General features: G+C 44.1%; 1 protein-coding gene across 25 annotated transcripts in view; it reads left to right on the top strand.

The window, feature by feature from the left end:
* DOCK9 (dedicator of cytokinesis 9) overlaps positions 1-22,142 on the top strand; it is a 291,625-nt gene that overhangs the window by 113,148 nt on the left and 156,335 nt on the right. For all 25 annotated transcript variants that reach the window (XM_043582204.1, XM_043582155.1, XM_043582080.1 and 22 more), the window contains exon 2: positions 19,608-19,724. In XM_043582204.1, coding sequence (XP_043438139.1) covers positions 19,608-19,724 — 117 coding nt within the window. The remainder of the gene's footprint in view (positions 1-19,607; positions 19,725-22,142) is intronic.

Below are 22,142 nucleotides of genomic sequence, written 5' to 3'. Positions count from 1 at the left end.
CTTACTTGTGATTATCGCTGCTCACTGCAAATGAAAATTCAATAAACTGCTTGGAATACAGCCTTTTTTCAAGATGTTTTTTAAAAAGTATGCCAGCACAGTCATGAGATCTATTTGTTGTAGCGCTGTTGTTCTGCATTATTATGTTAGTAGCCCACATACTTGGTGAGAATACATTTGTAACATTTAAATGTAAGTAACTTACTTTATCCCAGGCATAGCATTTTGAAATCAACTTTTGCCGATTTTAGTTATGTACACAATCAGTCCTTGGGGAAAATGTTACCTAATTTAGAAGGCACAAAATCAATTAATGCATGTAATAAGAAATATAGTGTAGAAATAGGGAAAAACAAAGTGCCCTTACCTTTACTCCAGAAGTGCCCCAAATTAATTATTTGGTTTATACACTTTCTTTTTCGTTTTGTCTATTTTTTTAGTAATCTTTACAACCAACGTGGGGCTTGAACTCACGACCCTGAGATCAAGTATCACATGCTCTACTGACTGAGCCATCCAGGTGCCCCTGGTGTATATACTTTCAGGCTTTCTCCTATGTATATAAAAATATAACATTGTGGTGTGTTTGGAAAATGTACTATACTATAGATTTCTGCGTTAATATTCTCCCAGAACATATCAAAAACACATTTGTCACCATCTATAGATTTATGTCATTATTAATGGCTGTATGGTACTCAATTCTATAGCAGTATCATAATTTGATGGTTGTTTCCAATTCTTTGCAATTAGTACAAGGTACAGTCATTGAAAAATGACTTTGCGGGCTGACTATAAATATGTCTTACAGTATTTGTTCTGTAAAGCTTCTATCAGAAGTGTCCTCTTGCTGCTTTTCTTTGGCAATAATGTTTGTTTTTCCTCTGCCAGGGCAGCAGTTAAGGGCTCCCTTAGCAGTGTCGCTGCTTGTCCGGTGCTAGGTAAAGCCGGTGCTTCTTAGAGAAGCATTGGACGTTATGAAGTTTCCGAGGCTGCAAGGTTCAACTTCCAGACACCTTCATAAGCGGGCCTCGTCCCCTCATTGGGACAGTAAGCGGGGGAGGCAGCGCCTGGTGAAACTTCTCCACGCCTGAGCAGGCTCACTGCCAACCTCATTGGAAAATGACTTGGTGGGCTGTGTGAATAGCTAACAGGGGAGCAATCAGGATGTTCTTGACGTCGGCAGGTTAGTTACCCTGCTTCCATTTGAATACGTATTTTTGCCCACCCACCCCCTCCCAACTCTAAATTCCTGGAACTAATTTATTCTCATTGTTATTGCTCAGTAATTTAGAGGAAAAGGATGTGGCATCAGAGTCAGAAGTGGCCAGGGTATGTCGTTTGTGGTGCCCTTTTGCTGGGTTACTTTCGAGAGGCGTCAGAGGACTGCAGCACAGGTCTTATTTGGGGACTTGGGGAGGTTGAAAGATGTGAAGATGAAGAAGAGCTGAATTTTCATGTGTTAGCCATACTCATGAAGTATTTTCTGAAACATGTCTTCTTAGAGACAGCTTTTCTCTGTGTTATTTTTTCTGGGCTCTTCAGGTATTCAAAACCCAGCCTGAGTTCTCACTTCTGATACCTGAATAAACTCATGATTAGCTGACTCCTTGAGAAACCCTGAGGGCAGGAGGCCCAGCTTCTGGCTGGATGAGTAGGTGTATTGCCTGGGAAAACCTTCTCTCTCCCTGAAGTTCTGTTTACTCTAGAAATAGCCAAAGGAGTGAATTAAGACACAGACCCTGGGGCGGGGGGGGGGGGGGGGGGCGCCTGGGTGGCCCAGTTGGTTGAACTACCAACTTCGGCTCAGGGCATGATCTCACGGTTTGTGAGTTCGAGCCCCGCGTCGGGCTGTGTGCTGACAGCTCAGCACCTGGAGCCTGCTTCGGATTGTGTCGTCCTCTTTCTCTGCCCCTCCCCCGCTCAGGCTCTCTGTCTCAGAGAGAGACATTAAAAAAAATTAAACATTAAAAAAAAATTAAAAAAAAAAAGACACAGACGCTGAAGTTGAAGATTATGGGCCATGATTATGTTGTTGTACAGATCCTATAAAACTTCAGATGGCTGTAACTGAGTTAATTCAATTATGCTTATAAAGTCCTTCGGCCTTATAGGCATCTTTAGAAATGATTAATGATATTAATTACATTGGTGAAACTTTGTAAGTAGTTTTTTTGTTTTTAAAATACCAAGTGCTGAAGGAAAGAAGTTCCTGTATGCTTTGTGTAGTGAGGTCTTCCCGGATGACGAAATCAGGAACGTTCACTTATTCAGAGCCATAAGCCTTCACTACGCTTGTTGGTTTTCCCCTTGATTTGTTTATTCATTTTTTCATTCAGCCCACATTTACAAGCCCTAAGATGTGCCAGACTTACACTTACCCGCAGCCTTCCTTTCGCCAAGCAGCAAGGTCTGGCTAATGAGGGGCTTTCACCTGGTATTTATTAGGCACAGTAAGTGTTAATCTCACCCATCCTTTTCCACTTAGGCGGACAGCACTTAAATCATCATCAGCTCCAGGAAGGACATGTCCTCGAATTTTTAGCGTCCAAAGCAGGCCTAGCCCCGTTTTACAGAAGGCATAGGGGCCCCTGACCGTTCAGGTGAACAGTTAGCATGAATGAGGCCCCGAAGATGCCACATGTTTTGCGGTGCCGTAGGGGAAGGAATCTTTGGAGCGTGCATGCTTGGAAAGGGCCAGGGTGGATTGACTAACCTTCCAGGCATGGAAAACTGTCACAGAGAAGGGGCTTTTACAACCATGTCACTATCCATTACAGCACAGCCACTCTTACTTTCTGAGATTCTTGCTTATCTAGAACACGCAAAACCACCCTGCTTCTTATGTTGTTCATCAATATGGAGGCAGAATGGCCAATCACTGGTTTTTTTATGACAAGTTAGTATCAATTGCTTTCTTCTGTTTTTTGTAGTAATAACAAAAATATTTATATAGTGCTCTGCTCTGTGCCAGGCATGGTTTTAAGCCTGTTAAACAGATTATTTCAATTCTCACAATTCTAGGAGGCAAGTACTATTATTGTGGGGTTTTTTGCTTTTTTTTTTTTTTTTACAAATGAGGACACCAAGCACAGAGAGGTTGGGTAACTTGGTGAAAGTTACGTCTACGTCTTTACTAAGCGGCAGAGCTAGGGTTTTTGGCTTTCAGTCAGGTTTTTCAAAATTCACACCTGGACACTGACATACAATTCATTAACAAAACTGAACATATTTACTTAAGCTTAGCATTGGTATAAAGATGAAAAACAAAGGTTCAAAAACTCCTTGCCCTTAAAAAATTTAAAAATCTTTAGAGAAATAAGAACTTACAAGTGACAGAACAACAATGGTTGAGTGGTGCAGACGAAGAGAAGGACGGCTGTGCCCAAAGGAGCTGGAAACATGAACAAAATAGGATTAATTGGTATTGGGAGTCCCTCTTATTTTGGGTGCCACATTTTATCACCTTCCCAGAAAGTTATATAGAAATTTCGATTAGTCGAATACCTAAGAGTGTGGAGACATCTTATTTCCTTCCCGAGATTTGTTTTTTATTAATTTACAGCATGATCCCGTGTAACCCTGAAATGCTTATTCCCTGACCAGTAAGATGGGCACTATGGTCCCTGTAGTGTTTAGAGGAGGCTGCTCTTTGCCCTGTGTGCTGACAGGTAATGGCTAAATACAAGGCAGCTGGACTTAGTCACAGGTAGCAGGTGGCATGGGTGGCCTAACAGAAGGCACTGTGGAGGTCAGAGACATATTTTTCCCTGCTGATCATCACGCTTCCCTCCCCATCCCCTGCCCCAGACCTGGCTTTCATAGTTTTCTCCTCTGTAGAATGAGAAACATGTAGCAGATAATCTCATAGTTGTCTTCTGGGGCTAAAACTCCAGGGTTCCAGGTTATTAGCTTTGATCTCAGAATAACCTGTGATGGTGTCAGGTCAAGACCTGGAGTTTTAGTTTCAAGTTCTACGTTTAGTTTATTCAAAACCGGTTGGACTGTGAGTTATAGGAGCTGCAGAACAGGGGATATTGGATTGCTACCCAACGTAATGAGTGAGACGAGTGAAATGGAAAGAAAGAAGAGTGGCCGTGGAATTTGGAGTTGTTAGCACGGAGAACTATGCAGGAGATTCACAAAGGCCTGACAGGCCTACAGATGACATATTACTGTGAGTATAATTTTAGAACCAAGAAAGCTTGGAAATTACAGTTCTGAAATATCTCTGTAATGTGATATAGCTAGTCCCAAGTGTCTCTTAGAGTAACATTTTGAGGCTTTAGAAGTTTTTAGTGCTCACTTTCCAGACGAGTATGTGCCACTTACATTGGATCTCTGAGGGTTTTGCCAGGTTCTCTGGGAGGAGCCAGGCCCCAGTTCTGTTTTGGGATCTCCTTGCTGTGGAGAATTGTCCCTACCAAGGGAGAAGCAGAAGTGATTGGTGCAAAGAGCCCTGAACTCAGTCACGAGACCTGGGTCCTGTGTTGTTTAAACCTACTTGACATTTCTAAATCAAGATTGCGTTTCTATCAGATGGAGATAGTAGTAGTGACTGCCCTCCAGACGGCTCATCTCCAAAGGTTGTCTAGACTGCCCCGGTCAGCTTACCACGTTCAGTCTTCCCTTGCTCTGAGCCGTGCTCCAACATGCTGCCAGACTGCGCTTTCCAAAACACAGATAAACTCCTTTGCTAACTTTCCTTTGCACAGAAGGCAAAGCATGGCTTCTCTGATTCTTGGCGGCCAGCCCCGAACTTGCTTGCTGGCCTCCTCTTCCGCACCTTCCAAAATGCATCCTGACGAGGCTCTGTGTTCTCTCATTGAGGGCGCTTTTATACCTGGCATGCTTCACTGCCGGAAAATTCCTGTGTGCCCTTCGAGTCCCGACTCCCAAGCCAGCTCCTCCAAGAAGCCTTTTGAAACCGTCTCCGCACTTTCTCCCACAGGCCGTGTGCTCCTGGGGCCCATCATGGCCTTGTTATTCTGGCATGTTTAATTATTATACGGCTTTGCTGTACTGTAGCTCAGGCTTATACTCCAGCCTCCCTCACATGGGTGGGGGGGGGGGGGGTGGTTTCTATGCCCCGGTGGCAACTGTGAGTGGTTTTGCTTTCTTTATATTCCATCTCTGACATAGTATCAATAACGCCCCCACCCCCTCCTTTTTTCTTTTTTTGGCACCGTCCTGGTCATTCTTTGGGGAATGTAGTAGCAAAGAATGGGTTGCGGAAAGGGCCCTCCAGGAGAGACTGGATCTGGGGATTCTTCTTCAGTCTCCCAGCCCCCAACCCCCTCAAAGGTTTAGCCCCCAGTATCCAAATGAGTTGAATGAATTTCCAAAAGTAAAAAGGGACACATCTAGAGGAACATGCTCGACTAAATGTGACGCAGGTACTATTCCCTGAAACACTCCAGCTCTTCTGTTATTATTAATCTAAACTGTTAGCTAACATTTTATGTGAGTACTTACTTGAGGACAGAAGGGCAAACTTAGGTGAACAAAGTCAAACCCCTTTCTCTTTGGAAAAAACTCATTGTGTGACCTTTTTACCGGCATCCAGTAAATTGACTTTATGTGGAAAAGGTAGTGGAGATGCCGTAAGATGTAGGGCAAGGAAGATACCTCTTTCTGGGGGAGAAACGGAAGAGAGGTGGAGGCTGTTAGCAGCTCTGAACAATGCAGGCCTGCTTTATTAACCAGGACTAGACCTGACTGTTTTGTCTCTAGTGCGGTATGGTAGTTTTTCCAAAATATGTCTTGTTCCCCACTCCCCCCGCAAAGTAACAGTTTTAGAAAGCAGTTTGTCCTTTGTTTTGCCTTGAAGTTTTAAAAATTACCAGTATCTTAAAGTTTCCTACAGTCTATAGTAGTACTGTTTAATAGAAATACAATTTGAGCTACATATGTAATTAAAATTTTTTTGGAAGCCAAATTAAAATAAAAAGAAGTGGGTGTGATTAATTTTAACAATGTAATTATAACCCATTATTGTGGGAATATTATCAGTTTAGCATTTGATCTTTATAGAAATATAAGGCATTGTACATTCTTTTATTCCTTCCAAATCTTTGAAATTTTATGCCTATAGCATTTCTGAATTCAGAATGGCCACATGTGGCTAGTGACTACTGGCCACTGTATTGAACAGTGCAGGTCTATAGACTTACATATTCCAAAACTTTTACACCTCAAACCAGAAAGTTGTCATTTGAGTGGGGTGAGCCATTGGATGGGGTACCATATTTATGAATCTGTGGAGGAAAAATGACTAAGTGTAAAGTTGGGCTTTCCTTATAAAGATAATCCTTGAACTATTTATTGGTAAAGTATAAATACCATTTATATGCTTATAAATGACATTAATATATGCCCCAGCATTCAAACCTGGTTCTTCTGGAGGATTTAGTATTTTGCAGTGTGATTTTTAATGTTCTTGAGGCTGAAAATGAGTATCTTTCGTGGAAAGGACTCTTTCTGTGTCTTGTATCTCTCCCTTGGTGAGATCACGGAGCCTGGGCAGTTCAATGGGGTTTACATTTCTAGATGTCAGAGACGGTCAGAAAGCCTCAGGCATCTGCCTCCCTGGAGGTGTGGTGGCTGAGGCAGCACAGGGGGGAGCGGTGCTATGAAGTTCTCATACAAAGGGAGGTGGAGACACTGGGGAAGCATTTCCGGTTCTAGAACTCTGACATTCCATCGTGCTTGTTGCAGGTGGGTCATGGGAAAGGTCCTGGGCTTGGAGCCAGGAGATCCAAGGGGCACCATCTGTGTGACCTTCAGTAGTTGATGTAACCCCTCTGAGCTGCAGTTTCCTCATCTGTGAAGTGGTGATGATACATACAATTTGGGAGGAGGTTTAGTGAGATAAGGACACACATATGTTGCAGCCACTAAAATCCTCTTGTGTGTGAATGACACAACTTTGTATGATTCCCCACGACCACCATTTCATTCATGCTCTGAAGAGGCGCTATGTATTGAAACGCTTTAGTAACCCTGTGATGATGGTAGAGAACTTGTTACTTTTCCCATTTTCCATTGTAGATAGGGAGATTTAGTAACTTGCCCCAAGGCCACATAGCCAGTAAGCAGTGGAGCTAGGGTTTCTTGAAAATACTTTTTTGTTTGATGTTTATTTATTTATTTTGAGAGAGAGAGAGGGAGAATGTGTGTGTGTGCGTGCATGCATGTGCACAAGCAGGGGAGAGGCAGAGAGAGAGAGAGAGGGAGAGAATCCCAAGGAGGCCCCAATCTGTCAGCACAGAGCCCAACGTGGGGCTTGATCTTACAAACCATTAGGTCATGATCTGACCTGAAATCAAGAGTCACTTAACCCACTGAGCCACCCAGGTGTCCTGAAAACACTTTTTAATGTGAAATTCTCAAACATACACAAAAGCAAACTAGTAAAGTGTTTCTCAAACTAGGATGAACATTAGAATCACCTGGGGGCTTTGTTAAAACCCAGATTGCTGGGCTCTACCCCCAAAATTTCTGGTTCAGGAAGTTTGGGGTGAATTTGCATTTCAAATGAGTTCCAGATATTGCTGAAGCTGCTGGTCTGGGACTCACCTTGAGAACTATTGGACTGCTAGAATGCACTCCCTTCTGCCTGGTACTCCCTCCACCAATGGATCCTAACTCTCCACACCTGCCTTTAGCAGGTCTCTGAACAGCCTTTCTGGTGATGAGGTCTACAGAAACTCTTCTGAGAACCAAATACGTGTTATGGATGTTCCATCCCTTGCTCCCAGTATCGTCAAATAAGTAGCTTAAAGTTGTTTTGAAATCTGACTGTATTGGGCCTTTAGAGCCTTTTAGCTTACTTACTTGACCTGTTCATTTCAGAGTTCCAAAAACAGCTTTTGTTGACATAAGCAAGTATTAAGAATTTCAAGCAAAATGCTAGAAAGGAGGGAAATTATTGGCCGGAAAAGACTCTGTAGTTCAGGTTTCCCATAGAATTATTTATACAATTACCCTGGTGCCTCTTTTTCTTTTTTTGCTTTCGCTATTGCTTTTAACTTGTGCAAAAACGGCAGGAAGAATTTGCCGGCTGAGACGGATGTGTGCGTGAGAGACACATGCTGAGCTCCCCCCGCCGGCTATCAGTCTCTCTTCTCTGTACACTCTTCTCTGCCACGCTTAGCCCATGCCCCATGTCAGGGTAGAATCTTCTCTGCCTCTCTTAGCCCATGCCCCACGTCAGGGTAGAAAGCCCTAGGTACTGTCTTTGCACGGATGAGATACCAATGCCACTTGCTCTCCTCTTGGGTGCCTGGCGGGCACTGAGCAGAGGAGTCCCCGCCATCCCTGTCTGGCCCATCCTTCATTAGCATTCTCCACACACCCCCACTGAGCACAGCTGACTGAGTGCAGGCAGCTCTGTGGGTCTTCATTAATTGCTATTATCTTTATTACCTCAATTTGCATCATTATGTTTCTCTTATCCCATTTTCTAGATGTTACTGATTTGACAGTTTGCACTGAGTCTTTTAATTCTGTTTATTTTAGTAATAGGATAATAATTTTTGGAAAACCACAGTTATTTATAAACCTGACAAATACAAAAGCCAGACTCTTCCTTCCATCAGACTGATGTTGAGTGTCCAAGTTTTGCTAATGCTGACATGCCTAATTAAATGAAATCTTCATTCAGCGACAATGTCTCTCATTTGAGTGCTTTTTTTAGTGCCGTGTGAAAAGGGAACTCAACATCTTATCAGTGTTTATAATATAAAAAAACTGTATTCACAAGTGTGTCATTCTTGCTGTAATTCTGCTCTCAGGATTACACCACACTTAAGCGTGAGAAATATATTTAGATGTCTGTGACTTTGGTGTCCGTGATGCATTCTTCTAAACATTTGCCAGTTAATTAACTGTGTGGGAATGCTCAGGTTTGAGCTTGCTTCTCAGTCCGAGCTTAGATAAGGTTCTCTTTCTCCTCCAGTTTTTTATATCGTGTGCTTGTGCATGTTGTTAGTGAAAGTGCAAAAAATCAGAATGAAGAGGCCGAGGGGAAAAGCATGGACCAGGGGTCAGGACCTGGGATCCAGACCCAGCCTCACCAGCAACTCCTCCTGGGCCCCAGGACAGTCATGGAACCCCCACGCTTTCGGGTCTCCCTATCTGTAAGACGAGAGGCTTAGACCAGATATTCTCAGGTTCTGATGTTTGCACATTGTGGTTCCAATGTTACCGAACCTCCTGTTCCTTTTAAACAAGCTTGTGCTTCTAAGCCGCCGCTGAGACCATTGTTCCTACACACACTGATGAACATGTATTACTGAAGGGGAATGTGATGATATTTGGATTGTCATGATCTCCTCTAAGTTTATATGTCCTGGGTTGAGGCAAGGAAGAGCATGTCTATGACAACACAATGGGAGGTCGCTTTCCAGGGCTGGAGGATGGTAGGGGACCTAGTGCTGTGCCCGCTCTGCACCAGTTTCCTTTCTTAGGGCCCTTCTCCTTGTGGCCCACCTGGCACTGTGGCCTCCTCTTCCAGTGCAGGCTGCAGTTCAGGGACGTGTGGGCACCCCAGGCGAGCCAGTCACTGGTTTGGCCTCAAACAGACGCTATTCAAATTATGTACTATTTTAGGGAGACTGAGGGCCGCTTGGGGCAGATGTGGGGCAGGGACTGCTGCGCAGGGCTGCTCCGCTCTGACTCCAGCATTGGCCACCTAGTCAGAGAAACCAGGCTTCTACAGTTAAGCATCCAAGGTTTCTCAGCCTCGTCCGTTGCAGAGTCCCAGTGCTCACTTCTGGGTACCTTATTCGTATGCTCTGGGCAGCCACACAGAGTACCCTTTCAGAAAGGAGTTCTCATAAATGTAGGATTTCCAGTGATGGTGTAGCACCCCTAGGGACTGGTGCCCCAGGCCCTCGACCTGCCATCCTGCCCCTTTGTGCACCTCTGCCCCAGGTATCCTGAATTGCTTGCTGCTTCCAGAACTCACCGTGTTCAGAGGAGGATTTATCCTGCAGCTAAGAAAGCTTCAGTTTCAAGATCCTTTCCAAGACCCTGGGAGGGCCTCCTGCAACTTTATATTCATAATTTTGTATTTTTTTCAATCCCTTCCTCCCCCAAATATGCAAATTTCAGGCCCCACAAAATGTGGTTCTATTCGGGAGCATTGGTGTCTTCATTTTCTCTCCAAGGAATCCCCAGTCCACCCTGAATCCTGGCTGACTTGTTCTTCTCCTAGACTTGACTCTAATAGCCTCCTCTAAGAAGCACCCCACATTGTCAGGTTCCTTCACTCAACCAACACGTGTTTATTGGGTGCCTACCCCATGCCAGGTCCTGTTCTAGGCGTTGGGGAGAGCAGTAAATAAAATGGAAATCTTTGCCTCTGTGGAGCTTATACTGTAACTAGGGGGGGGGGGAGCAGGTTCATTCTAGGGGGTCAGACGCCTTTCCTAGGTTCCCATTGCTGTCCGTCATTCTGCTCCCATCGTTCACATGTCTGTCTCCCCTCTGGACTGTAAGCTCTCTGGGGTGGGGGCCACGTGCCCGCTATCTTGGTGTCCTGAAGACCCGGGCACAGTGCATCTGGACAGGCTCAGTATAAGTCTGTGGAGAGAAGGAACATATAACCACTAACAATATTTGCATGTGAGGAAGGGAGGCAGCTGCTAATTTCCTGTGTCCACCCCTAATTATAGAATAATGAGGATTCTTCCTTCAAATTTAACCACTTTGTGCAGTTCCTGGCAGGAGTAGGTATGTAGTGAGAGTCGTGTGCAGGACAGGAGTGCAAGAGGTCTCGCTGGGCCACACTGGTTAACTTCTGGCTTCAGAAGCCCCTTCTGTTTTATTGCAAGCTGCACTGTCCTCCCCCCTTCCCCCCACCCCCCAGCAACAGTGCCGGGGGCCTATTGGCAGTGTTGAGAAGTGTACCATTTTGAAAATGGACTAAAAGTTCCGTGAAGAATTTTTATCTCAGCCTATCAAGCAGCTTTTATAGCCATGCAGATAAATCAAGGAAGTTTTAAATTCTTTATAAGCAGAAACAATGAATTTCTCGTTTCTTAAAATAGAATGCTCCAAGAGTTGCTCCAAGAGTTGTTTCCTTAGTTTGCTATTTCAAGAAGTGGTATTCGGGGTTTCAGCCTGTGTTAACATTTAATTACCAGAGACTCAAAGTCAAGAAATGACTAGAAAGTTTGCAGGAAGCTGTCATGGCAGAGAGAAAAGCAATGAAATCAGTAAGCCTTCCTGCTTAGCTCTTCCCATGGTTTTCGAGGCTTCATACATGTTTGGCTAAAACTGAACTCATTTGTAGGCCTATGCTCTCCAGTTATGTGGATTCCAGAGGAATCTCATTTTCCTGGCACTGGGAAGATTCCCTAGCTTCTGTTTGCCTGCAGATCTGGAATTTCAATTTGCATGGATATTGGGCAGCCAGACCCATGGCAACAAATGCTAGAGGAGGAAGGAGTGAGGTGGGAGAGCCTTGAAGGGGGGGTTAATGGGGAGGGTGCTGAAGGTCATGCCTTTTGGCACCTGTGACAGCCACGTGATCACTGGGGGGTTCATCATGCTGTCCCAGCTTCAACCAGTAGAGGGGACTGATGGGGCCTTGGTGTCAGGGGCTAACCTGTGCCCAGGTTGTTCCTTATGGTGCAGCCCATTCTTCCCACTGTCCTGCTCACATGGCCCTGACCTCAGGTCTTGCCTGCAGATCTCCTGCAAGGAAGCCAAGATATATGAAGGGTTTTTTGGCAAGGAAGCCAAGGTTTTGATTCATGTTATGAAAATGTCTGTGGGCCCTGGGCCTCCCAGACTCCCCAGTAGGGTCGGCCTCCATTTTTCTCCCCTGAAGGGCTACATAACTGCCTGCCCCTCTCGCCTCCTCTGGGACCTTCAGTCCCACTGTTCTTGTGGGGCTGCCCTGGTGGCAGTGGGTCTGAATTGCTCCTGTATACACTCTGACCCCCCCAACTGTTGTTCTTCTCGGTCCTGCCTGACACAGACTTCATCAATACTCAGTTCAGTTTTTAATGTAAGCATCTATTTATGTTTATTTTGGGCCCAGTCCCTGAATTCCAGTGTCATCTCTATTATTATACAGTTTCCTCTGTTGGGCCTTTTGTTTTTCTTTCTTTGTGAATGTTGCTGCCATTGTTGTCTGTTTTATTTCATATGTTCTTGGAGAGGACAGGAAAGTTTTTGTAAACAGACTGGTAAAACTGAACGTACATGGAACATTCACCACTGTCCTTTTTTTTTTTTTTTTTAATCACTGTCATGTAAGCAACACATTTAATAATAATGAAGTTGATGATAATGGCGGTACTAACAACAGCTACGTTTATCGTGTGCTTACAGTTTGCCAGGCTCTTTCAATCATTTCACATGCATGCACTCAGTGGAGTCCGATAATGGCCCCACACAACCACACAGCTCAGTTTTCTAACCACTGTGTGGTACTTTCTTCGATTTGATCCACATCTGTGTGCTAATTTTGGCCCTATCAGAGCAGATCCAAGTTTTGTGAGTAATGAAGCTTAGAATATGGAGGGCCTTGGGGCTCCTGGGTACCTCCGTCAGTTGAGCGTCTGACTCCTGGTTTCAGCTCAGGTCATAATCTCATGGTTCGTGGGTTCAAGCCCCGCGTCAGGCTCTGTGCTGACAGTGTGGTGCCTGCTTGGGATTTCTCTCTCCCTCTCTCTTTCTGCGCCTCCCTGGCTTGCTCGCTCCCTCCCTCTCTCTTTCTCTCAAAATAAATAAATAAACATTAAAAAAATTTAAAAAAAAAGAATATGGGGGCCTTGTCTAAACAAAGAATTCAAAATTATAAATACAAAATGAGGCCTGGAAGTTAATATTCCTTTAGAATGTGAAAAGTAATTACAAATTACAAATTTCACAAAGCTAACTGAAATGATAAACACGAGAAATACAGAACGACACCTTTTTATCAACAAATCTCCTCAGTAATACTTTCTTCCCTATGTTTTTTTGGTTTCATGCTGTTATCACCTCTTCATATGTTCATGGTTTGGTTTAATCACTCTGTATTGCACAGATAGATCATTTAGTCTTTCCTGTAGCATTAGTCAACATTTGTATTTAACTAATTATAGTTTAGGGATGTTTCTTCTAGCTTTCCAACCTTTGGCAATGTCATATAAATTTTTAGGATTGAAAAAAAAAAACCTCTGTTTGGTTTTTTTTCATATATGAGCTGAATAATATGGGGGCATTCTTGACGACTAACCTCAGATTATCTTCCAAACTCCTTGAGATATACCTATATTGCAACGCGGCCCCTCCTGCTGCACCTGTGTGTCATGAGTCATGACATTGGGTGGACCTACACAGTGGGCAGGGTCCTGTGGGTCTTCCTAGTAAGCCAAGATGCTGGGTGACAACTGAACTTTACACAGCTATGGGGCCTGAAGAGGGGTCCGTGCAAGCAAGGGGCGCTAAGCTTTGTTAGCGCACAGTCTGTCTATATGTCTCTGGGTGCTGGGCTAGATGCTAAAGGGTGCAGAGGTAAGGAGACCCAGCTGTCCCAAGGCACTAATAGTCAAGGAGGTAAGCTGTTCATAGGTCATTTCAGTCCCAGGCTGAATGAACCACACTCTAGGACTGCTACTCACTAGGCATGCTGCTCTCCGAGCAGGGCAAGGCTACCTTTGATGGGTTGAGAGAGGTGAGCTCCAGGTACAGGGCCAAGTACCAAGTGCCCTGGGGCTAGAGCTACTGTGCTTTCACTCCTTTGGTGAATTTGCCTAGGTGAGATTTGTTTTTTTAGAGGAAGGATTCTGCTAGAATAGAACATTTGTCGACCGCAGCCTGCAGGGCTGTAGGCCTATGACAGGTGCAGAGGTGCGAGCGAGTGACAGGAGCAGTCTTGTGTCAGAAGCAGAGCCACATCGCGTGTGTCCTGGGCCTGGGGGTTAGAGACCCGGCCGGACCCCGCACCGCTGCCTCAATAGGAGAGCTGCGTTGTCGGTTAAGGAGTTCGGGTCTTTGCGCCATCCATGACCATTGGTTGATTCAGGTAATCTGGGCCCAGGATCTTGCTTTTTGACAGTGGAAAATCAACAACTTGGCTCTTGTAGCTATGTCACTGGGGGAAGGATAAACTTAGAGTGTGTTGACGGCTTTGAAGCCAGGGCCGTGTATGTGCCAGGTCTACATGAAGCCTCTTCCTGCTAACCCGGGAGTGGGGTAGTGGCAGTCTGGTAATTGGTTAATTTCATTTTGCTGTCAGTGTGACGTTCCTGTGACCAGTCATGCTGCAGCCCAGTCAGTTTCCTACCCTACTGGGCTGTCCCCCACTCATGTGACCACTTGGAAAAGCTTAGTGGAGCTAAAGAACAGTGAACAGCTGTAAGCAGTGAATCATCAGTTTAAAGAAGAGTAGAAAATAGTCATTTATGCTCTAAGTAGACACAGAGGTGTGACTTCCCACGGGCCCACCACAAGTCGCCAATCCTCTCTCCTGTCTTTTCTGTTTGTATCTTCTTCTGCTTCTGTCTTTATCCTTCTCCTTTATTTTCTCCACTCTGTGTCTCCTGCCTGCCTCACCCCGGGCGTCCACCCCTTTTGTTTCTTCCTCCCCCAACCCCTCCTTGTCTCTTTTCCTGTCCCCTCACCATTCTCCATTCTCACCCTTATCTCCTCCTGAGGACCGCGTGTAGAAGGGAGGCATGGTGCCAATTGTTTGTATTTGAAGCAAGAGCTTCTGCCCCGTTCTAAGGTAACAAATGAGTCACTCTCAGTTGACCCCTTTTCCTTGGGGTCAGTGGTTCTGTCCTGGAAAGAGCTCCCTGCAGCTGCTGAAGTCAGCTGCCCAGTCAGGCCTCTAGGAGTCATTTCAAAGCAGTGTACGGGTCTGTACGTGTTTCACATCTTCACAGTCCTTGAGACCAGAGAAGACATGTCCTTCCTCCACGACATTTCTCTTATCGTTGAAATCAACCCCGTGGGCTTTCCTGTTACCTGTATCATCATTCTTTAAGAGAAGCATTGTCTTAGAAACTCTCCACACGTCTACTGTGGTTGAGCATTGATGGGCACAGACCATTAACAGAGCAGTGTGGAGAAGAAATAGTTCAGTGTGACAGAGACTGTGTTCTAATCCAGCCTGAGAGTTACCTGGCACATTTCTGGCAATTAACGTGTGATCCTCAGTTTGCAACCTAAGTAAAATGGAATATCTTTTCCATGCCTACCTTACAGTGGCACTAAGATATGTTAAAAAATAAGCTGAAGTGTATTGGGGCGCCTGGGTGGCTCAGTTGGTTAAGCATCCCAACTTCAGCTCAGGTCATGATCTCGCCATCTGTGGGCCCGAACCCCGTGTCGGGCCCTGTGCTGACAGCTTGGAGCCTGGAGCCTGCTTCAGATTCTGTGTCTCCCTCTCTCTCTGCCCCTCCCCCACCGACATTCTGTTCCTCAAAAATGAATAAACATTAAAAAAAGAAAAGATAAACTGAGGTGTACTAAACATTTATAGAATTTGGACAAAAATCATTTTGAATTGGGTGACACCAAAACAGATGTCGTCAGGAATTGTTAGGAGCTTGGAGAGACTCATGTAGAAAAAATGTGCGGAAGCAAAGAGAGGAAATTATTTGATTGGCTATAGCTTAAAGCCTAGTTGGCTGTCTCTGATTGGTTGTCTTTAGCATTTTGATTTTGTAACCTTGAGACATTCACAGGCTTAGAATGTGGCTTGCTTACATAGGCCACCAGGGCGGTGCAGCTATCTCAGTCACAGGGCCACCTTATTGAATTAATTTCACAGTGGATTAAGTGTGATCATCTGTGTGAAAACACAGTCCAAGTTACACAGTGACACACAAAAGCAAGGTAATTGTGACAGCTATAACATTACACTGATTCATTACATACTTCCAAGAGACGGACAGAGGAACACAGTACTCCACCTGATTAACAAAAGTGTATCATAAACAGGCAAAACTGACCTATGAGTATTTTTATGGTTTTATTTATTAAACCTTTAAAACAGTCTAAGGTTAGTCAAATTTGTGGGAAATAATCATTAAGTACATTTAAGAACATGTAAACCTGTTGTGTGTATCAGCCCAGAGACAGGCAACATGATGAGTTAGTTGCAAGTGAAAAATTAACATGAAGAATTATTAAATTGGGAAAAGGGGACTGACTGCTAAGAGGTAAAGGTAACTCTAAAGCGTAAATCAGCAGACGATGGCTGGTGGGCCAGATCTGGCTGTTGCCTGTTTCTCTGTAGTTTTGACGCCACTGTGCCCATTTGTTTAGTTATTGTCTTTGGCTACTTTTTGCGCTACGGAATCAGAGTTTAGTTGTTGTGACACCCTAAAGCTGATGAAGCCTGAAGTAATCACTCTCTGGCTCTTTATGGAAAAAGTTCGCCAACCCCTGCTCTAAGAACACAAGAATAGTCTATCCAGGGAGCTGTGCCATGGGAGCAAGGCAAAAACCTCCGAAACATAGGCTAAGAAAAACCCCTTTCTCAGCAGGTCCCTCCAGCACGCTGTCTGACCAAAGCTCACATTGTGGCACTGTTTTCTGACAAGCACACCGACCTTGCCTTGTGGCCTGGAGGGAGTGCACTTCTGGCATGTTGGAAGGGGCAGAAAGGGAACACACCCACTAGTGCCTTTGGAGGGCCCCAGGGCTGGCGTAGAGGACCAGGTCACCCCCTCTGAGCGTACCGGGTCACATTCATGCACTGGACACCACGTGGGGTGGGGAGAATGCAGAGTCTTTCCCATCCTGCAGTATCTTTCCACCGGACCTCTTTGTAATGGAGGTGTAGCTGTCAGAATCCAGAACTCTAGTCACTGTATCAAGCTATGAGCATCTTTGTTTTTTATGTTTATTCATTTTTGAGAGAGAGAGCATGAGTGGGGCAGAGAGGGGAACAGAGGATCCCAAGTGGGCTCTGAGCTGACAGCAGCAAGCTTGACGTGGACTCAGACTCATAAACCGTGAGATCGTGACCTGAGCCGAAGTCAAGAGTTGGATGTTTAACCTATTGAGCCACCCAGGTACCCAGAGCATCTTTGGGTTTTATTTGGAATGTAGTCCTGGTTCCCAAGGAAAATGTTAACTAATCATGACACCTATCCATTCTGCCAACAAGTACTTACAAACTGATTGCTTTGTACAGTGCAACAAACTAAAATAAAGGAGGATATTATTTAAATTGAATTAAAAATATTTCAGATGGGGCGCCTGGGTGGCTCCGTCGGTTTAGCATCTGACTCTTGATTTTGGCTCAGGTCATGATCTCATGGTTCGTGGGATTGAGCCCTACATTGGGCTCTGCACTGACAGCTTGGAGCCTGCTTGGGACTCTCTCTGTCCCTCTCTCCCTGCCCCTCCCCCGCTCACATGTGCACGCTCTCTCTCCAAATAAACAGTTAAAAAAACATTGTGGAGAGTATTTTTATTATTTTCAGTTCTTTCTTTGAAAATAGTTTGTGTCAATCTCTCTTTTTTTGAACCATTTTTTGACTGTAGAAATAGTTTAACATTTTGAGTATCCTATAGGAAGAAATTATCTACACTTCCATTATGATAGCTTTAATTTTTGTGTATATTTTTTGTCTCTGCCCATAAATGTATATTTTGCTTAATTATAATAACCATGTCCTTGTTTGGTCATTGCATTTTTTTTTTAGCATGTCAGAACATCTTTGCAGCATCCACCTAAATCAAGTAATTGAGGTTAAATATGAACATTTATATGTATGTTAGGTAGAGCAAGCTTGCTGCCTCTTTAAACAACTCTAGAATCACAGTGGCTTAACACAGTAGGTGCTTTAGTTCTTGCTCACAAGGTATTTCAGCACCTGTTTTAAGCAGGCAGCCTTCTGCTGGGTGATTCAGGATCCAGATTCCTTCTATCTTGGGGCTTTATCCTGTCCTCAGGCCTCCTGAGTCCTGCGCTGGATCCAGTGGATCCTGATGGCAGAAGGGAGAAGGGAGGGAGGCTCTCTCAGTCACGTAGAGCAGCTGGGACGGAATATAATGGAGTGGGTGGTGTAAACAACGTATTTATTTCTCACAGTTCTAGAGGCTGGGAAGTCTACAGTCAAGGCACAAGCAGACTTGGTGTCTGGGGAGAGAACCCACTTCTTGGTTCATAGATGGCTTTCCCCTCCCTGTGTTTTTATATGGCAGAAGGGAGCTCTGGGGTCTCTTAGAAGATTATTGATTGAAATTCATGAGGCCTCTACATTATGACTTAATTGCCTCCCAAAGGTCCCATTTCCTAAAACCATCACATTGGGGATTCGGTTTCAACATATGAATTTTGCTAAAGGACACACCATTCAGTCTCTAGCAGAGAGCTTTTATGGTCTAGGCTTGGCAGTGGCCACACCCCTTCCCCTCACATGCCATTGGCCAGAAGGCACAGGGCCACACCTAACCATGGGGAGGCCTGGAAATGTAGTTCAGTTGTACTAGAAGGAAGGGAGACCGATTTGGGGAACATATAGCACCCTCAGTCGCAATTCCCAATGTGATGCCACATGCCAGATGTCCTTAATACATTTCCTATGTATTTATTGTCATTTAAATATATATACCACGTGTTGAGATTATGCAGTCAAATGATTTTCATTAATAGTTTAAAAAATAATGTTTAAGTAACGGTTGATATAATGGACTTAGCTACTGCTGAGAACATTGTGTGTGTGTGTGTGTGTGTGTGTGTGTGTGTGTGTGCGCGCGCGCGCGCACACACGCACGTGCATACGTGCATGCCTGCTTTATCACTTGGCGTACTGTGATATAGCTGAATATGTATCTGTATCCCGGACCTAGCCCCGTTAGTAGTGCCTTCCATGTAGGAAGTGATCAGTAAATACTGTGGCAAAGACTGGCAATCGATAGAGGAGATTTTTACTGAGAAGGCTAACTATGGAAATGGTCACAAAAGGCCTATTCTTTCATTTCTTTACCCACCTGCTTATTGCCTCTTTCTTCTGCTCAGTGCATGGTATGGATGCTCATCCCTACCCACCGAGGGGTCACCCACAAGCCCTGGTTTAAGTGATGCCATCCTCCTGCCCCTACTTGCTTGGTTTGGGTCCAGCTCATGCTTTTATATATTTAGGTATTAGATAATAAGTGTATAGATACTTCAGGAGACAGGGATGTTTTGATCCTCTGAGAAGAGTTCCATGGAGCCTTATGTGAAATAGTGAGCCCTGTGGATGCTTTAAACCCGGGCCAAGAAGGATGCCACTACGGACCTCTAGCCTTCACCATCAGACCACGGTTGGGCCCCTAAGCAGGGCATTTATGGCAGAGTCTAAGGCTTGGAAAGGGACTGACCTAGGCAGGGGTGACCTAAGACACAACTGGGAGTTCCAGCAGACTTCATAGCCTTCTCTGTGCTTCAGTAGCTGAATAAGCGTGACTGTAGCTAGGATCCCAGAAAGTATCTTCTGTTCCTTTGAAAGTAACTTTTATCTCTTGTTTCTGATTCTTCCTTGCAGCAAAATTAACATTGAAGCAGGGTTGGAAAGTACAAAAACATGTAAAAAGTTCTTTAATTTCAAGAAATTGCACTTGTCTATAAGAATGTTTCAGTTGCTTATGTTTTCACCTTTTAGGCAAAGCCGAAGCTGATTGAACCACTCGACTATGAAAATGTCATCGTCCAAAAGAAGACGCAGATCCTGAACGATGGCTTAAGGGAGATGCTGCTCTTCCCTTATGATGACTTCCAGGTAGACACCTTTCAAATCGAGCCCTGTAGTCAATGTTTACAGACAGTTCTTTTTTATCTACTGATATATTGTTTGGTTGTTTAATTTAGGATTTTTAAAAGATGAAGATATTATTTACGAGAGAAAAGTTATGTCATTCTGTTTTTCCAGGCATTCCTTTATGGGTTGATTTTTTAAAATGGTGTTATTTTTGCATATATATATATATATATATGCAGATATGAATATGTATTACATGTATTTACATATGCCTACAGCAGATGTAAAAAACAAATGTGTGTGTGTGATTGTGTGTTATATTTTGCATTCAAGTGCTATCTTCTGGGCTGATTTAATGGACACAAATGCCTCCTGTGTCTTACGAGCTTTGTTTGAAGAGAGGTTTAAGGTTTTTGCCAAGTGCCTTAGCCCTTAAGGAGGGGATTTGCTGGGGAGCAGTAGAGGATTTTGTCATGCGTCCTTTTAGAATGGCACTTTGGGAAACTGCCATGAGAGTGTCTGTACTGTGTGTGGGCTCCCATAGAAGGGCTGGGGGTAGCCAGGAATGTCCTGAGGTCCTACCTCTCTGATGCGGTGCAGTTCTTGGATCCCGGCAGCTGCCAGCAGAGGACCTGGCATGGCTCCTTCCGTGAGCTGCTCTCTAGATTGTTGCTTTAAGTCTTTCAGATTGTGAACGGCCTGTGGCTGAGGGACCCACAAGAGCTTGGAGGATAGTGAGGAACGAGAATAGGGCCCCAATGGTGTTAGAGGCCTGGCAGCCTGGAGTCATCTCAGTCTGTTTGGAGGCCCTGGTTACTTCCCTTGCTGTCCTGGGACCTCATCTTGGTATTTCCCCCTTTTCTGCCTTGATGCTTCTCTACCCAGCGCTGTTACCACCCAAGCCCTGTCTTCTGTGACTTGAGCTGCCTTATTTATTTTAAAGCTTCATTGATTCTTTGTTGTTTAATTTAAAAAGTACTGCGTACTTGTAGAACAAAACAGAATAGGCACTATTGAAATACTTGACGATTAAAAGCTTCCCCTACCACTTTCTTTCTAATCCCATTCCCCAGAACATCACCCACCACACATAGTTCTGTGCCTACTGCATTGTCTTTAGAAACTTCCATGTTAATAACAATTGTTAAATTATATTCCTTGAAGCTTTTTCTTCCACCAAATTTGAGAGACTCCAGTTTGTAAGAAAGGTGGGAATTCTCACAAATGTTTTTTTTCTTAACTTGTTACAGATACATGTGAAGAAAATGATTATTCTTTCATTCCTTCCTGAAAAACAAGGAAGGCCGTGGAAGTGGCATTGACCATTAGCGTGATGCTGCTGCCAGAGTGTCCTCCAGTGATACATGGTTTCAAATCATGCCTAAAAATAGGATGCTTTGAAAACCTCCTCGTAGAAATAGACTATTCAGACAGCACAATTGGAAATGGAAACCTCAGAGTGATGTCTTTCGCCTGTGATCTTGGCAATAAATTTATTAGCATGAGAAGTTAAGTCAGATGATTACAAATTATACTTCATGTTGACATATTTTTCCTGTAGTGTGCTCCGAGGAAGCTAAAGGTTATCTCAAGTTTCTCTGAGCGTGAAGTACATATTCTTCTTCGTATGAGTAACAAAGTTATCCCAAGTGTTTGCAACCTAGAATGCAAAGTTGTGTTTGCCGCCTGAGATAAAATTATTTAAGAAGCAAACAAACCAAAGAAACAAGATACAGTTAATTTATCTTAAATACAGAGAGCAAACTGAGGGTTGCTGGAGGGGTGTTGGGTGGGGGGGGGGATGGGTAGATGGGGGATGGGCATAAAGGAGGGCACTTGTGATGAGCACTGGTGTTGTGCATAAGTGATGAATCACTAAATTCTACTCCTGAAACCAACATTACACTGTATATTAACTGACTTGGATTTAAATAAAATAAAAGATACAGTTAATTAGTATTACCTCTTACCCCAGCGACAAGGAACTTGTATGTTCAAGTAATTGTAGAGTCAGATGATTGAAACTTTGAGAAAAACTCCTTTGTCCCTTTTGCCTGTAGCTATTTCTCTGGAGACATGAGGCATAAATATTCTGGAAAAGGCAAAGAATTTACTGACACTTTACTGGCCAAGATTGAGTAAGCAAGCGTTATTTTCTTTTTGGGGGAAGTTTTTTCTGAAGATTAAGATTAAGGAGCTTGAATTTCAGCTTTCATCCCTATCACAGTAATTATGATGGGCTCCATTTAAATTTGGATACTGTTATTTATTATCCTGGAGATTCCTATATTCTATTTAGGTAAGAACATTTACACACTGTGCTTTCTTGCTAGATTGTCTTGGTGATGTTAATAACTGTCTATTTAGCTGACTGAGCAGAATGTCTTAGAATGTCACAGATGCCCTCTGTCTGTCCCTCTATTTTTAGGTAGAATAGAG

The sequence above is a fragment of the Prionailurus bengalensis genome, chromosome A1 (assembly GCF_016509475.1).
Source record: "Prionailurus bengalensis isolate Pbe53 chromosome A1, Fcat_Pben_1.1_paternal_pri, whole genome shotgun sequence".
NCBI lineage: Eukaryota > Metazoa > Chordata > Mammalia > Carnivora > Felidae > Prionailurus > Prionailurus bengalensis.
This window is presented reverse-complemented; position numbering and strand designations above follow the sequence as displayed.